This window comes from Cervus elaphus, chromosome 2 (genome assembly GCF_910594005.1).
Source record: "Cervus elaphus chromosome 2, mCerEla1.1, whole genome shotgun sequence".
Taxonomy (NCBI): Eukaryota; Metazoa; Chordata; class Mammalia; order Artiodactyla; family Cervidae; genus Cervus; species Cervus elaphus.
Genome location: NC_057816.1, coordinates 26,119,882 through 26,138,537, shown reverse-complemented (window position 1 = coordinate 26,138,537; position 18,656 = coordinate 26,119,882). Strand labels below are relative to the sequence as shown.

The 18,656-nt window shown below is 47.6% G+C and overlaps 1 protein-coding gene across 2 annotated transcripts in view; it reads right to left on the bottom strand.

Moving 5' to 3' along the window:
• NELL1 (neural EGFL like 1) overlaps positions 1 to 3,203 on the bottom strand; it is a 1,027,621-nt gene extending 1,024,418 nt beyond the window's left edge. Inside the window, exon 1 of one of the 2 annotated variants that reach the window (XM_043875125.1) lies at positions 2,975 to 3,203. In XM_043875125.1, coding sequence (XP_043731060.1) covers positions 2,975 to 3,029 — 55 coding nt within the window. In that variant the 5' untranslated portion in view covers positions 3,030 to 3,203. The remainder of the gene's footprint in view (positions 1 to 2,974) is intronic. The other variant, XM_043875116.1, reaches the window with a different exon arrangement.
• Between the last annotated feature and the right edge of the window lie 15,453 nt (positions 3,204 to 18,656).

Genomic DNA, 18,656 nt, shown 5'->3' with positions numbered 1-18,656 from the left:
GGTTGCTATTACCTCCTCCAGAGGCAGATTCTCTACCACCAAGACACCTGGAAAGTATCATAGCCTGCTAAATGTCCATTATTAGTGATGTACCTGGAAATCTCAGAATTTTTCACCCAGAAATAACCAGAACAACACCTATCTTAACTCCACTTTACTCTATAAAACAAGTTCTCTGAACAACAAGTAATTTAAGCAGCTTCCTGTGACACCTATCATTAGATCTTTTCATATGTAACCACTACTGCACTACAGAGTTGCTTTAATTAAAATGTGCCTGATACCATCTATTCATTTCCATTAAAAGCAGTGATATCTGAGCTGCTCACTCGGTGAACCACGTGTTTATTTCATCTAGGGCTGTTAACAGCCCAGACAACAATCGTCCCACTTGACAAATAAACTTTCCAAGTGGCTGTTTGGATCCTGATAAACTAATTAAAGAGCCAGCCTGAGCTACCTCAGAGGATGGATGTGTGATTGCAGGGATGATGATTTCCAGGTAAAATCAAAGAGAAAACTGCTGATCATATCCCCCAAGTTGCAAGAAATTGTAAGTAAAAGAACTGAGATATAATTCCCCCGTGTCTCTGATTCTTCTGATAATTTTTGTAGTAGAATTGTGTAGCCTCTTGGTACTCTTTGAATGAGTACCAAGTGGCACAAAAAAACCCAACCTCCCTAAGCAACTGCACAACAAGGATCTGAATGCAGATCCTTCCATTCTTCCTTGCCTTTGGACAAGCTGTGCCCTTTGTCTGGAATGCTTTCCCCTCTCTGTCCCCCTGGAAAACTCCCTAAAAATCCTTCAAGACACAACTTTCAAATGTCACCTCCTGATAAAAGCCTTCCCTGACCACCCACCACCCCTCCCCAGAATTCATTTCTACCGTTTCTCCTCTATATCCTGAATACAGACTTCTATATTCCCATCTCTCTTCCCCCTAGCCCATCACGCTGTACAATAAAAACGCTTTTCAGTCTCTATCTAGATTCTCAGCTAAGCTCTAAGTTCCTGGAAATCAAAGACCAAGTCGCTTCTTCTTTGCATAAGCAATCCTAGCACCCAGCAAGGCGCTCAACTCTTCAGTTGAATGAATGAATGAATGCAGAAATGAAACTTCCCTACAACCGAATTTTTATAAGATTTGAGGGGGTTCAATGTGGGGAAGGGGAAAAGATTTTGTTCTTAAAGAACCTCCACAAGCAACGCGCCCTGAACCCACGATCCCCTTCTGGGAGGTACTTTTGGCCGACTTTTCAAAGGAGTGATGAGAACAAAGGACGTAGGCACACTCCGCAGTGATGTGCACTTGAGAAAATTAAATGACGGCTATCCCACCCCCACCCCTACCCCCACCTAGTTTCTCAGTCTTTGGTTCCTCTGTAAGATGCTCACCGGCACCAGATTCTCCACTCGCAGGGCTGGTCGCCCACGCTCTGCACTGTCCTCACTGCTCTGATCTTCCCGGGGGCAAGCGTTTTCTCGTGTGCTCTTGGCTTGAAAAGACTAACCCATCTAGATGGGCCGGAACTCAAGAAGCGCTTATTCTAGGCTGGACAGAGTCATGGCATCTTGGCAGGCTGGGGAGTTCTCGGATGGAGACTGAAAACGGATGGGGATTCTTTTTATCCCTGGAGAAGTCCACACCCGCCGCTCTTTCATTAAGCAAAGAAGCTGCCGCCTGCTCGGTCCTGGGGAAGATGGAAAGGGCCAGCAGGAAGCTCCTAGACGCCCAACTCTTGAATCCTCAGGCAGGCTGCTAACAGCCCCAGAGGGACGCCTGGGGAGCGAGCGGAGGGAACTTTTGAGCCCACCCAGGCCGGCCACCCATTCCCAGCCCTCTACCGATAAACTTGCTGCCTGGCGTGGGCAGGAGGCTATGCCTCTAGAGAGGAGAAGAGAGTGATAAAAGAGGAAAAGAGCAGTGGGGATAACTACATATCAACTCCGGGGTGCGAAGTCGGCCGCACGATAGAAGGGTGGCTAGCGTAGGAATAAAAACTCGCGACGCCCCCACCCGCAGTGAAGAGTCCTATTTTTTACAATTTCCTCTCCCAATCCACCGCCACCTTCCGAAATCAACTACTAGTCCTCCGGAGAAGGCGGCTGAGAGTGGGTCTTCACACCCCCAGGGAACATGGGGTCTGCGGGCTGAGAGAAGGAGGTGCGCTTAAGGTACTCACAACTGCTTCTCTGGAGGCAGAAGGAAGTGGGGACTTCAGAAAATTACGCCCGTTTTCCTTACCTCCCCTCCACGACCCCAACATGAAGCTACAGTCTGCGAAAACTGGTTTGGAGCTTGAGAACATCTCCCTGGGATTGCCCCCACAGCTCCAATTCCCTCGAATCTGTCCTGCCCTCTGGAGGAGAAAGGGAGTGGCAAGAAAAACTACTTCAGGAGTTCCCTGCGGGAGAGGCTGGAGGGGACCAGAAAGGGGATCGCGGAATCCCAGCCTCGCCCGCAGCTCTCACGCCGCGCCGCGCCCGCCCGCGCCCCAGCAGCGCCCGCCGGCCGGCCGGAAGCGCTCCCTCTGCGGTTGCGCCTCCCTGCCGCCGCCGCCCCTGCCCCGGCCAGCAGGGTGCAGGGACCGCGGTTTCCCCCGCACCTGTCAAGTTCACGGGGGTGGGGTCCCCGGGCCCGCCCTACTCTGTGGGTTTCTACCCGGAAGCCGGTCGCTAGCAGCTGGAGGGTGCGCCTGAACGGCCGCGCCCCTCACCCCTGTGCCCGCCAGGCCGCTTCCTCCGGGCAGGGGGCTACTCCTCGGGGGCATCTTCCACCGGCCTGTAAGTCCCACTTCTCACCCTTTCACCTGGAGCAGGGCAGATAGAGTCGAGGGACCCATCCACGCCCTTCCCCGGACCGGCGCGGAGCTCCGCTCCAGGTCCTCCCCACGCCGAGGTGGGCGCTGGGCACAGCGGCTGGGCTCGCCCGTGTCCCCGCATCCCTCCGACAGCCCCAGCCGCGCTTACCTGTCCTGGCGGTGCACACACAGAAGCACACAACTAAAATCACATCCCTCGGCATTGCTCCCAAGGGTCCCGGCCAAACCGGGCGCGCGGAAGCCAGGAAGAAACAAATGCGCCTGGATGCCGAGACGCGCCGAGCTCGGAGCCGCCAAACTTGCTGGCGGGCGGCGAGGGAGGTGGCTCTGCTGCGCCGGGTGCCGCGCTCTGGGATCGCGCCCGGGAAGGCGGCCCCGCCGCCCCGCCCCCAGCCCGCCCCCGCCGCGGGCGGCGGCACCCGGCCCGGACCCCGGCCCCCGCTGCCGCGGCGCTCGCCTCGGCGCTGGGGCGGGAGCGCGGGGCTTGGCCACTCCGGCAGGTTGCGCCTGGCGCTGGCAACGGCTCCTCCTCCGCGGCGAGGACCCGGGCGATCGGCGCAGCAGCCGCTATCACTCGGAGCACTGGAGCTGGAGTCCCGGGACCCGGGGTCCAAAAGGGAGGAGCTGGAGGCGCAGGGCACCCCCCTCCCTGAGCTTCACGCTCTCCAGCCCAGACGAGCCGGCGGAGCCGCTGCCGCTGCCTCTGCCTCGGCGCCGCGGTGGGGGCTGGCGAAGTTGCTACAGATCATCTGGGTCGAGACGAAGAACCCCGAGCCCTTGCGGGTGGATTCCCCCCTGCGCCGCCTCCCCGCCACCGGGGGAACCCCGACCCAAACGGAGTCAACTAGCGCGCTCAGCTCTTCCCCAGAGGACAGTTACTCCGGATTTGCTTAGGTGACTGGTTGGGGGGGCGAGGAGGGGGATGATGGCTGTGTTCCGTCTCACCTCCAGTCTCCTCTCTCCGCTGGGTCCCTCTGATTGGAGACCCGCTTTGGGGGTTCAGGGAGAGGACGCTAAGGCAGGGGGGGCCAGAAACAGTGTCCCTGAGCCCGAGCGAAGCACGCTGGGGATTGGGGGGGTTTTATTTGCAAGCCTTCCGGTTCTACAGGGCAGATGCTGCCACTTAGGGGAAATTCCTAACCATTTTTTTTTTTTCCCTTGAGTGAGTTTCTCGATGGTTTTGTCAAAAATCCTGCTACTCTCACAGTCACGGTTTGGCCTCTCCCGCAGTTATTCTAGAACACTCTCCAACACCATTCCTGGAAAGAATGGCTGGACTTTGTTTTAGGGGTGTGGGCAAGAAGACCAATCCTCCTGCTTCTGTGTGACCCCCTGCCAGAATCCAGCCTTCCCTAGAAATATCTCCCAGGTTTGTAGTACTTCCATTCAGGAACGTTATTTATAACTAGGCTGCAGAGTCCTGAAATCAGACATGAGAGAACCTTAGATTTACACCAAACGAGCCCCACATGATTTAAAACTCCTCGGCTTGCTCACACTGGTCCCCTCTCTCTGAGCCCAGGGAATGGGAAGGGATCCCGGAGAAGGGAAGGGAAACATCTGTGAACAAAGCCCTCCCTCATTTTCCAGGAAACAATTCAAACAGTTCAAGAAGAATCCTCTTTACTAACCCCCTTCATCACTGTGACCCCAGGAGCCCCCACTGAAGGTCACCAAAGTAGCAACACAGTTTATTAAGAGAGAAGGTTTTTGTCTACACACTCTGCCCTACTTTTCTAGATATTCCTGTATGCAAGCCACTGGCCCACTTGGCCCTTTACACTGTGGCCCCTTAGCAGACAAAAAAGGAAATGAACAAGCAGATAAATTCCAGGGCCTAACACCTGAGGCAGAAGAAGGGAAGCAAACAAAGAAGTGTATTGCTATGCCCGAAGTTGAGCTGAAAGATTAAGAGGTAAACTAATGTCAAGGCTGAACAGATTCTCCATCTCTTCTGGGATTCAACTCGAGCCCAGAGGAGATCTGTCTGCATTGACTGTTTCCACTACAGAAGCAAGACTTTCTCCTTCCACCTGGAGCATGTTACATTTAAAGCTAAAATTAAAATCACATGCTAGTGGTAAAGAACCTGACTGCCAATACAGGAGATGTAAGAGACACAGGTTTTATCCCTGGATTGGGAAGATCCCCTGGAGAAATAAATGGCTACCCACTCCAGTTTTCTTGCCTGGAGAATCCCCAAGGACAGAGGAGCCTGGCAGGTTACAGCCCATAGGGTTACAAAGAGTCAGACACTACTGAAGTGACTTAGCATGCACACAGAACATGTTACATTTAAGCTAACTTTAAAATCACACATCTTGCGGAAAATAGGACTCCTCAAGTTGAGCTGGGCCTTGTGAATGAGGATTCCCCTAAACCACATTGTATTGTGAGACCCAAGCCCCCTCTCTCCTTTGCAGATTTTAAATACACCTCAGTAGGAGCAGCCTTTGTGGCTTTGAACTGTTGTTTCAAAGGCCTCTTACTGATCTCAGAAATCCTAGAAGTCACAGTGACCCCAACCAAGGGAAAAGGTGGTCTGAGTCAGACCTTTAGAGCTCTCTTTCTCTCTCTGAAAGTCTCTGTGTAATTAGTTGGTCCTGTGGGATGGAGCTTTCAGTGTGTTCCATTAAAAAATAAAGGAAGGCATATGTTCTGTCAAAGCTTTGCAGCATCACATCCATTAGCAGAACTAGTGTTAATCTTAACAAGGTCATAAATCTTCCTAGATAACTGAGTACCTCAATCTCCTCCTATAAATGCACTTCTGGAGTGGGGATTTGGAGTGTGTAGGCTAAGGTCGGAGAAGGCAATGGCAAGCCACTCCAGTGTTCTTGCCTGGAGAATCCCAGGGACGGGGGAGCCTGGTGGGCTGTCGTCTATGGGGTTGCACAGAGTCGGACACAACTGAAGCGACTTAGCAGCAGCAGCAGCAGCAGGCTAAGGTAACCTTTATAGAACACGCCTAGAAAATTTCTACCGTGGTGATGAAGGGACTTACGTGGCTCTGTGTTGGGATATTGCAATGGGACCCATGCTCAGTGGAAGCAGTGATGAGGCTTAGTTTACCGAATACCACACGCCAAGTCAACCCTCCCCTTCTGAATGGCCTCCCTCTATGATCTGTCCAAGAACAAGAGGCTTTCTTTGATTATCCCTCTGCCTCGTCTTCCTGACCTCTAAATATTGGGGCGCCTCAGGGACCCCAGTCCTCTTGTCTTTATGGCTTGTCCTCATGGCTTTAACTACTGTCTATACAAGGATGATTCTCACCTGGGTATTTCCAGTCCTCACCTCTCCAAACTCTGGGCTTACATACTCAACTACTCATCAGGTGCCTTAAATGTAATATGGCCACATCATCAAAATTAAAAACATTTGTGTTTCAAAGGACATCGTGGGAAGTGAAAAGATAATCTACAGAACGGGGAACAAACCTGCAAGTCCTCTATCTTATTTGCACTTCCCAGGTGGCACAGCAGTAAAGAATACACCAGCCAATGCAGGAGACACAGGAGACATGGGTTCGATCCCTGGGTCAGGAAGATCCCCTGGCGTAGAAATGGCAAGCCACTCCAGTATTCTTGCCTGTGAAATCCCCTGGACGGGAGAGCCTGGCGGATTACAGTCCATGGAGTGGCAAAGAGTCAGACACGACTGAGCACCCATGCACCAAATACCTGATTTAAACTACTCGCACTTACTAAAAGTTATCATACTCAATAGTAAAGACAAATGACCCAATTTTAACATGCGCAAAGGATCTGAATAGACATTTCTCCAAAGAAGATAAACAAGCAGCCAGTAAACACACGAAAAGATGCTCAGCATCATTAGCCATCTGGGAAATGCAGATCAAAACCACAATGAGATATCACTTCACACCCACGAGGATGGCTGAAACCAAAAAGCCGGATAGTAAATGTTGACAAGGAAGCAGAGAAATTAGAACCTTCATATACTGGTTGGTGAGGATGTAAAATGGTTCTGCAAACAGTTAAACATAAAGTTACCATATGATTCAGCAATTCTACCCCTGGGTACAGACACAAGAATGGAAAACATATGGCCACACACTCAGTTGTACACAAATGTTCATAGCAGCGTTACTCATAATAGCCAGAAAGTAGAAACAGGCCAAATGCCCATCCGCTGATGAATGGACAAGTAAAAGGCAGTATATTTATATAATGGAATATTATTCAGCAATAAAGAGAAATGAAGTACTAATACATGCTGCAACAGGGATAAATCTTGAAAATACTATGCTAAGTGAAAAGAGTCAGTCCCAAAGAACCACGTGTCATATTATTCCTTTCATGTAAAATGTCCAAACCTATAGAGACAGTTGGATGGCATCACTGACTCGATGGACATGGGTTTGAGTAAACTCCAGGAGTTGGTGATGGACCGGGAGGCCTGGCGTGCTGCGATTCATGGGGTCGCAAAGAGTCAGACACGACTGAGCGACTGAACTGAACTGATAAAGACAGAAAGTAGATCAGTAGTTGCTTGAGGCAGAGGGGGAAGGGGAAGGAAAGATTAGCAGGTGCCAGCTAAGGAATGCAGGACTTATTTGGGGGTTAATGAAAACGTCCTAAAATTGATTGTGATGATGCAGAAAAACTCTCACAAATATTCACAATATATTAAAAGCCATTGAGCTGTACACTTTGGGTGAGGTGTATAGTATGTGAATTGTATCTCAATAAAGCTGTTTTTAAGTACTTCCCTAGTGGTTCAGTGATTGAGAATCTGCCTTCCAATGCAGGGGACACAGGTTCCATCCCTGGTCGGGGAACTAAGAGCCCCCACACCACAGAGCAACTAAACCCGAGTGCCACAACTAAGACCCAACAAAGCCAAATAAATATTTTTAAAAAGCTATTTTTTAAAACTTCTTTAATGATCATAGAAAAAGATTGCAATGTGTTCCAAGTGAGGACATTTAATTCCCCCTCACTCCCAAACTGTGTTCACTGGTAGCTCAGATGGTAAAGAATCTGCCTGCAATGCAGGAGACTGGGGTTTGATCCCTGGGTTGGGAAGATCCCCTGGAGAAGGCAATGGCAACCCACTCCAGTATTCTTGCCTGGAGAATTCCATGGATGGAGGAGCCTGGTGGGATACAGTCCATGGGGTCACAAAGAATCGGACATGACTGAGCAACACACACACACACACACACACACACACACACACCTCTCAAGCTCCTTGCCTACTGCCTTCTAAGGAGATGGCACCAACCTTCATCAGGCGTTCCAACCAAATAACCCCGGGTCATCCTTGACTTGCCTTCTCTTGCATTCATGCTAAGTTGCTTCAGTTGTGGCTCTTTGCAGCCCCATGGACTGTAGCCTGCCAGGCTCCTCTGTCCATGGGATTCTCCAGGCAAGAATACTGGAGTGGGTTGCCATGCCTTCCTCCAGGGGATCTTCCCAATCCAGGGATTGAACCCTCTTCTCTTACACCTCCTGCATTAGCAGGCAGGTTCTTTACCTTGAGGGTCACTTGGGAAACCCCTGCTTTCCCTTAGACATAAAGAAAAATCTCACATCAACGGATCTCACCACCCCTCACTCCTCCTACCTCCATCCGATCCATGACTTCCCCTTTTCTTGGTCGTTCTCTCTACCTCCACTCTTGCCCCTTATAATTCAGCCATCCCTTAGCAGGCATAGTCGGCTTTTTAAGACATGGATCAGATCACATTTCCTTGCTCAAAAGTCCCCTTGCTCTTTTCTATCATATTTTGAAGAAATCCAAACATTTCACAAGGCCTCTGCCCAGCTTTCCAGCTCTCTTCCCCTCACCTCCTTGCTTACCCCAGAGTCTTGCTATTCCACAAACATTCCAAATTCACACCCTCCTTCCTCATGGTCTCTGCACCTCCTGCTCCCTCTGCCTGGGATATTCTCTCCATAAATCTTTGTGTGGTTCACTTTTTACATGACTTCAGTCTCTGCCCAAATGTCAACTCCTTGGGGAGACCCTGCCTACAGAAGCTTCTCACATCATGCCCATGGCTCTCTGTCTCCTAACCCTGCTTTACTTTTTATAGTGCTTATTACTATCTGAAATATCAATTGATTTGTTGACATTTATTCTGTCTCCCCCCGCAGAGAATGCCACAAGAGTAGGATTTTTGTCTTTCTTGTTCACCACTGTATCTCTCCACCTAGAACAGACCTGGCATATTTTAGGAGCTCAATAAACATTTGTTGGATGAATCAATGGATGTTGTCCCAGGAAGCAGCATGGAGAACTGACACTTCTCATTGGCCATCACCAAGGCAACAGACTGCCTTGTCCCACTGGCCCCCAGAGCTGCTCCATGGCTGACTCTATGTAGAGCAGTGAATTTCGCAGAGGAAGAAAGAGGAAGACTCCTTCTTTGCATCCAAGGCTGAGAAACTCTCCATCTCATTTAGTGTCCTCCAGTCCCTCACCCCAGGTCACTCTCCTGTGTCCAAACGGCCTTCCAACTACCTTCACATTTAGGGATGCATGACACATTTCCCTGTAAAACTGAAGAGAATGGAAGACAGTTATGGATTGGTTTGCATCCCCCACCCCCGTGCCCCACCCCTCACACCCCCACGAAAAAAACACATGCTAAAGTCCTAACTCCAGTGCTTATGAATGTGACCTTTTTTGGAAATTGAGTCTTTGTTGATGTCATCAGGTGAAGATGAGGTCATTAGTGGGTCCTCATTCATTGTGACTGGTGTCCTTGTAAGAGGAGGAAAATGCCATGTGAAGACAGAGATATAACAAATGTAAGCATGTGACAGGCAGGCAGTGAAGTTCTCTAAGTCATAGAACCTGGGGCCACCAGGAGCCAGAAGCAGCAGAGATGGATCCTCTGCTGGAGGCTCCAGAGAAGCCTGGCCCTGCCAACACCTTGACTTCTCACCTCCAGAACTGTGAGAGACTAAATATCTGTTGCTTTTAAGCCTTGTGGCTTACAGCGCTTTGTTAACAGTCCTAGGAAACTAACACAAGTGCCAATCATCTGGCAGAGTCCAGAGAAGTGCGAAAACTCCTAAGTGTCCTTCACCAAACCAGTAAGTGCCAGCCTCTCTTGAACTAGGCACACCTGGACCTGGGTGGGTATTTTCATTTCCTGAAATGCACATGCAATTGTAAAGAGGGGACGAATGAATATATCCATGCACGGACCTCTGTTTCTATATGAATATAAGAATTCTACACACACACACACACACACACACACACACACACAAAATGCACTCTCTACTCCAGTCACTACAATCAATTTCAATGACATCCAGATGACACCCGTGTCTTGTGAGGTTAACTATTGTCCTTCTGTCTTGCAGCTTCAAACACTTTTCAGGACAAAGTGAGGTGTCGATCTGAAGGAAGACAGAAAAATCTATATGTAGACATCATAGACAAAATTGTTCCATAATTTTTTGGATGAAACCCTCCTAATCCATAACATCAATAATCTTAGATGAGTTTTGAGTTTCTGATGATAAGAATCAAGGTGCCCACATATCCAGGTTAAGTGTTACTTATGCACATGTTGTCCATTTCTATAGACCAGAGGAAAGCAGAAACCCATTCTCAAACAGGTCCTAGAAGCAGGCCTCACCTCAACCCTAACCAGAATGATAATGGCTCATTTTTCAAGTATAACAAGGTATGGGTTACCACACTAAGTGCTTACTATGGATTAATTCCTCAAAGCAACCCAGTGAAGTATGTGGGATTATTACACTTAGTTTACAGATACGGAAACCAAGCAATTTGTCAAATGAGTACCTGAGCCAAGTTTCAAACCCAGGCGGTTAGTTGGATTGCAGAATCTGTATACTTAACTGTCAAGCTGGGTTTCCCTGGTGGCTCAGTGGTAAAGAATCTGCCTGCCAAGCAGGAGAGGTGGATTTGATCCCTGGGTTGAGAAGATCCCCTGGAGAAGGAAATGGCAACCCACTCCAGCTCTTACCTGGGAAATCCCATGGATAGAGAAGCCTAGAGGGCTACAGTCCATGAGGTCACAAAAGAATCAGACACAGCTGAGCAACTGAACAACAACAGAAACTGCTAGGATAAAGCCTATGGATTCAGTCTCCTTGTAGAGGTCTTGTGGGAAACCAGTACATAGCAGCCCTATTTCCTTCATGAGTTCTGACCAACTGAGAAATAAATGAGTTAGCAAGAGGCCAAGCATCATCTTTATGAACATGACAGTCTTGGGAGAGCATAGCCTCCCGTGAAAGCCAAAATGGACTGGCCATCTTCCCTGCCTCCAGCCTGGATCCTGGTGCAGCCATCTGCTCCCACTGATGGGGTGGAGAAAGTGAAAGAGAACTCACCAAGAAATGAGGACCAATGGCTGTCTGCCTCTTCTGTGAAAAGTGGAGCGAGCAGGGAGTACAGGAAAGGTCCAGGAGTGTCAAAGGAAAATCTCTCACGTGGAAACCAAAAGGGTGGGGGGAAATGATCCCCTTGATACACTGTCAAACTTCCCTCCATAAAGGCCCCTTCGATTGTCCTGTGGCCCTGGGCTGCCCATAAAGTGCTCATCCAGCCTCCTTTTCCAGGCCTGAAGGTGATCCTTGATTCCTGGTAGAAGAGCCCTGCGCTCAACATTGTTCCCATCGCTCTGCAGGAAAAGGAGGAGGAAGGCGTCCTTTTGTACTGATGCTGAGTTAGGGAGGAAGGAGCATCCTTGAGCGGGTCTGGTGACCCAAAGCCATGACCATCTCCTGGAGGAAATTCAGGCCATGGGATGGCATAATGAGACAGGTATTTTTGAACAGGGATAACCTGCTCTAGTTACTTTAGGCAACAAGCTTTCACATGAGTTCTTGAGACTGGGTCTCCTCATCTACATAAAACAAACAAAAAAAAAATGCCCATTTCCCATGCTTTTAGACTACTTTCCAGAGTCACAGGCCTCGAAAGTTCTCCTCTGCAACCAAGTACCGTTAAACTCTGCCACATCTCCCAGTGGTCCCCTGGGTCTCCTTCCAGTCATCCTAGTTCATTTTACTCCCTGTATCAGTAAGGATTCTGTCTGCCTTCATGTAACGGGAAAAACTCCCAGATGATAACTTATATAAGATTTAAGACTCAGGTTAAAAAATACACATTCTAGAGCTGGGTGAGGTTTAATTTAGTGGCTTTATGAAGTCCACAGGGAGCCAGGCTCTGCTCAGATCTCTGCGTCATCTTTCCCAGAACGTTGTTTTTGTCCTCACAGTTCAAAGTGGCTACTGGTTCTCCAGCCATTTATTCCACATTCCAGAAAGCAAACATAAAAGAGAATGATGAGGAGCCTAGGAGCCCCATGTGTCACTTCCAATTAAACTTGGGTGGAATCTAGTCACATGGTCACCCCCTGTGTTTCTGTTAGCTATTGTGGCATAAACAACCAGAGTTTCCGTAGCACCCAACACTAAGCATGTCGTCCCACACACCTACAGGTTGGGGAGGATTCAGCTCGTCCAGCCTCACTCAGGCACATCTGCTTCAAGCTACAGTGGCTGGGTTGATCCCACTTCTCACAGCAGGTCCATGTGTCCGCTGAACGACTCTGTCCCACGTGTCTTTCATCTTCCTTGAACCACTGGGCTAGCAGGACCTGTTCTTCTCATGGCAGGAAGAGGTTCAAATGAAGACATGGAAATAGGTCAGGTCTTCTAAAGTCTGGATTCAAAACTGCCACACTATCCCTTCTGCTTACATGCCAATAAAGCCAAGGATGAATACAGTCTGCTCGCGATGAAGACATAGCCCAGGTGTGATTTGGGACGTGGTGAAAAAGTGGAACCAATAGTCAGTCTATCTTATCTACCATTCCTGAAAACTAAGGAAAGTCATGTTTTGGTCAGGTGACAACAAGCCTAGCTAAAGTCAGAAATGTTCTTCTTTAAGAACAGGAAATCAGAGAAATTCCGTCTCCACACTCCCTTACACTGTACCAACTTTGCAAAATATCAATACCAGTCTAGTACAAGTTCCTCATACTTCTTACCCTCACCTCAAAACACAGGGTATGTAGAAACACTCAGAAGAATGCAGGAAAAGAGACCTGGCACATGGAGACTGCCACGAGCCTACACTTAGCCGTGCTCCCCACTTTGGAGCTGAGATTTTTTTCAGTTTGGCTTATCTCAAAACCCACAGCCAAGAAGGATCAAATTCATACAACTTTGGAAGGTAGTGCCCCGAGTTCTCCTGCGAAGCTCTCCCCAACACCAGCATGGGACGGACATGGCAAACAGTCTGGAGGCAAGGGGTATAAATGAGCATCTCTCATAAATAGCCACAGAGTCCCTTAGCCTCCCCTTCCTGAGAGGAGAAAGCAGGAGGAACCAAGTAATGGAAGAAAAATAATCCAGGCTGCCCTGAGAACCCCGAGTCCCAACTCAAGGCCCCACCTGTCCCATCACCTCCTCTGGACTCAGACTTTGCCATAATCCAGAAACTAACATGGCCGTATCTGGCAGGGCAGGGGTCTCCAGGACCACGCTGCAGCCTCCATCCCTCCTGACTGATGTCACCTCCATGCTGATTGCTCAGATTTTTAAATATAAACCCTGATGGCCCCAGTTGCATGACTCAGAAAGGAGAGTACCTGCTACTGTCAGGCATATTCCTAGATTTACGACCTAGTGTCTTGGGGTTCCTTCTAACATTTTGAAAAGCCTGGTTTCTTGCACAATCAAACCAGGGTTCTTGCCCCACCTCTCTTCCCACTTCCATCCATCCTTGACACTGTGACCAGGTCAATATTCCGAATGCACAGCTCTTGACTCTTAACAGCCAATATCCGACATTAATCTTCAGTGTTAAACTCACACATACAAATTTTAGCTGAATGTGCATCGCAATTACGTGACATGGGTATAACTAATTGCACCAGAAATTGAGAAAGCTAAGGCTGTGGTAATAAGATATAGACCTGGCACTTGAACCCAGGACAGTGCTTTGTCTCTGGCATCATAGCTGCCTTTGCCAGGAAATCTCTCTCCATGATCAATAACCTTCCTTGGTAGCTTCTGAACTCTTCATGTTGCCATTGAAAGCACCTGACTATCAAGTCCTAAACTCCTTTTTCAGCCTTAGTTCTCACTTTCTACAAGCATGTCTGACACTTGCCAACTTCTCCCCCCATTTTTCTTGACAGGATCTGTCTTACCTCCCCCTCCCCACCCCCATCACTCACTTGGTTTTGTCTTCCTCCAAAGCTCATCCTAAAAAAACAGAGCAGGACCCTATGCTTCTTGTCCCCCCATGTCCTCTGCCTGCCTTTTGCCTATGGAGAGACTTTAACTAAAGAATAAGTATAATCAGAGAAGTGAGAAGATGCAGAAACAAAGGTAAACAGTCAAAGGAGACCAAATAATAATAGTTTAATCATTAAGCAAAGTCAAGGACCTTTAGTTCCTTCTCAAGGGCTATAGATAATATTCTGAGCTATCTCCTGTGAGCTGTCGTATAGATACTGAAACCCCCAGCAGGTAGAGAAGTTAACTACACAATAACCAAACTATAGCCATGACATAACCTGCCACAATTCCAAGAACTGGCCTCAAGGATATGGGAACAAATTGACCCTGGAAGCTGAAGATGAACTATACAATCAAGAGGATGCTGGTCAGACCACTAATGACCAATTTCAAGATGACTGTCAGAGTGACCGTGCTGTTTCTGCATGTAGTCACCTTCCTCTAGCCCATGGATTGTCAGTGGAGGGGAGTCGGCCTTTGGACAGGTATCCACCCCACAACCAGTTGCCAGCATCCAGAATGAAGCAAACTTTCCTTTCCACCAAACTGGCCTCTTTATTGGCATTTGAGTGGCAAGCAGCCAGACCCCGCTTTTGGTTACACTGATACTATTCTCATGGTCAAAACTCTCCCCATGTCCCTATTTCATGAAATCCTGCCTAATCCCATCAGACAGAAGGAATTTCCTCCTCCACATCCCTCAGTGTATTCTTGTCCCATACCCTGTGTATTGTACCCTAAAATACTGTGTATTACAGCCACATTTTTATATATCATGCTGAGTAACCTGGAGGCACAAGCCAACTCTTACTCATGTTGTTCTTGCACCTAACACTGAGCTCTGTTCCTTGTAGAGAACCAATACTCAATATCTGCTCACTTGACTAAAAGTGCATTTATTGAGTATCTACTATGTGTCACTAACTATTAGGTACTGGACTGGAGAGAGATTAATGTCTTAACATAATTAAGACATTGAGTAGCATGTGAAAATAAATACATGAGTGAATGGATCAATAGATGATGAAAGTGTGATTCTGTTTCAATGCGATCCATACTATATTCCAGACATTATTTTCTCCCCATCCTAAGGCATCTGGAGAAGCTTCCTGGAAAGAAGAACAGGGCCAGGTTAAATCACTTACAACATGAAAATTCTCATAGAATTACAGATTGCACTAAAGGCAAGAAAGGAGTGGCCCAAACCACACACAGTCTCAGTTTAATGCAGTAGGATATGTAAATCCAATTTTTGTCAAGTTGAGCTATTTTAAAGGCACTGGAGGTGTTTTCTATTGTAAGACTCCTAGGGTGAATCTGTTTCAGACAGTGTCGACCAAACCCAGTTCCCACAAAACGGACTGTCAGAGAATAATCTATGCATCAGAGATGCTGGAATAAATGACCTTGGACCTCCACACAACCGTGAGATTCTGAGTCTCTAGTTCCAGGAGACACATCTGGGGAGACTGAGGAAGGAGACAGGAACAAAAGCAGAGAACAATCAAAGCAGCAGGAGTGAGATCAGTAGGAAAACAGCCACAAAGTCAGGGGGGGATAGTTGCCAAACAGATGAAAACAAGATGAAAGATTGGGTGCAGGAAGCAAGGGGAGGTAGGGGAGGTATCAGAGTGAACACCATTAGCTCATTTTGAGTGGATCCTTGCATCCTTGTTAACAGCCCAGAGAAGATCAATCTGCTACAGATACGTAAGCTCTAAGCCTCCCATATTTCATCATCATCCCCACTTAGAGAAAGATTATTTAGAGGGTTATATACACATATACACACTACTATATATAAAACAGATAACCAACAAGAACCCATTTATATAGCACAGGGAACTATACTCAATTATTTTGTAATAAACCATACGGGAAAATGCTTGTTGAGGCTGCCAAGGTGGCCGGGCTCACCAGGCCTGGACATTAACATTGGGGAGCCAGAGGGGAGGAAAGGCAGGGCCCAGAGCACTGCCAGTGGCAGGCCAGGTGGGCAGCAGATTGACCCCAGGGCAGCCAGCAGCAGCAGTGAAAACTCTTAAAGAGATGGGAATACCAGACCATCTCACCTGTCTCCTGAGAAACCTGTATGCAGGATGAGAAGCAACAATTAGAACTGAACACAGAATGATGGACTGGTTCAAAATTGGGAAAAGAGTACAAAGATGTTTATTATCATTCTGCTTATTTTACTTATATGCAGAGTACATCATGTGAAATGCCAGGCTGGCTCACAAGCTGGAAACAAAATTGCTGGGAAAAATATCAATAACCTCAGATATGCAGATGATACCACTCTAATGGTAGAAAGCAAAGAGGAATAAAGAACCTCTTGATGAGGGTGAAAGAGGACAGTGAAAAAGCTGGATTAAAACTCAACATTCAAAAACCAAGATCATGGCATCCAGCCCCATCACTTCATGGCAAATAGATATGGGAAAAGTGGAAACAGTGACAGATTTTGTTTTCTTGGACTCCAAAATCACTGCAGACAGTGACTGCAGCCATGAAATTAAAGAGCACTTGCTCCATGGAAGAAAAGCTATGACAAACCTAGATGACACATTAAAAAGCAGAGACATCACTTTGCCAACAAAGGTCTGTTTAGTCAATGCTATGCTTTTTCCAGTAATCATGTACTGATGTGAGAGTTGGACCATCAAGAAGGCTGAGTGCCAAAGAATTCATGCTTTCAAATTGTGATGCTGGAGAAGACTCTTGAGAGTTCCTTGGACAGCAAGGAGATCAAACCAGTCAATCCTAAAGGAAATCAACCCTGAATATTCATTGGAAGGACTGATGCTGAAGCTGAAGCTCCAATACTCTGGCCACCTGATATGAAAAGCCAATTCACTGGAAAAGTCCCTGATGCTGGGAAAAATTGAGGGCAAGAGGAGAAGGGGGTGACAGAGGATGAGATGGTTGGATGGCATCAGTGACTCAGTGAACATGAATTTGAGCAAACTCAGGGAGATGGTGAAGGACAGGGAAGCCTGGTGTGCTGCAATTCATGGGGTTACAGAGAGCCAAACATGATTTAAAGACTGAACAACAACAATAAAGGAAAATAATCTGAAAAAGAATATATATATATGTACACACACACACACATAACTGAATCATTTTGCTGTAGACATGAAACTCACATAGTATTGTAAATCAACTATACTCCAATAAAAAATAGGGACTCTCCCGGTGGCCCAGTGGTTAAGAATCTGCCTTGCAATGCAGGAGAGGCAGGTTTGACCCCTGGTTGGGGAACTAAGATCCCACATACCTCAGGCCAACTAAGCCTGCATGCCGCAACTAGAGAGGCACATATACTACAATTAGAGAGAGCCTGCCTGCCCCAACGAGCATCCAGCGCAGTCAGAATTTTTTAAGAAATAAATAATATAGGGGTATATAAACGCAATGGAGCCTTCCCAAGTGAAATTTCCTGGTGTCTAAGCTCTATTTTGAAATACTCCACAGAAATAAAGTTTCAGTTCAGAGTGGGGAGAGGGATACATGAAAAAAAAAAGGGATATGAGTTGGTTAATGGTTGAAACAGTGATATGGACATGAGAGACAATATTCTACACTCACCGCTTTTATCGAGGCTTGAGAATTAAAACACAGCTGAGCAGAGGGATCTCAGGAAGGAAACCAAGGTTGATGAGCCAGCTCCAAATTCTGAGGCCATGGAGAGTTCTTCTTTCAAGATGAGGTCTTCATTGAGTTTATTTGCTGCTCAGTCTGCAAGCTGAAGTGCAGGGTTGCAGACAAGCCCGAATGGCTGTGTGGCAGTCTCATTACCACAGGAGGGACCCCGATGCTCTTGGCTTGCAGTTTGCAGCATCAGCTTCCAAGAGCATCTCTTTTCCCACTAAGAGTGGTGTGGCTTACCCCCATAGCTAGCCCGAAATGGCAGCTGAAGCTGGAGGTAGAGCGTGTTTGGGTTCATTGGAGGAAGACAAGGTCAAGCTTCTGGGTTAACAGGATCCAACAGGAATGCCCAGCTGCCAGTCTCTACACACGACCCCAGAGCTCAGGGCCCCTCTTTGTCCGGGGCGGGTGGGGAACAGGGGGGCTCCACACACTTAAAAGGAGAGGAATGACATGTATTGATTTGCTTGTGTGCTGGTTTAATATGTGTAGCCTTTTTACTTAGCTCTGTGTTCCATGAGCTCCGGGACTGTTTTATTTTTTATTCAGCGTTGCCTGGGGTCTAACTCAGTGGAGGAGCGATGTAAATGTTTGCGGAATTGAAATAAAGTTGAATTGAAGAATGACAAAGTGGTCATTAAAATATACCCAAGGATTTAACTTGCCCAGTCCTTCTGTTCAGATTCACTCAGATCCTCTCTCCCTCCCTCTCTCTCCTTCCCCAGGAGGGGTGATTAATAATTCAGCAAACAATAGTGTATTCTGATGGCTCCGAATATAACAATTTAATTGATATTTGTTTCTGCAGCAGTGCAATATCTCATTTTCCCAGGAGGGCAGTTTTCCATTTCTGTTCCAGGTTTCTCCCAACAAAACAGATCAATCCTGGGAATACCTGAAGGCCATTTG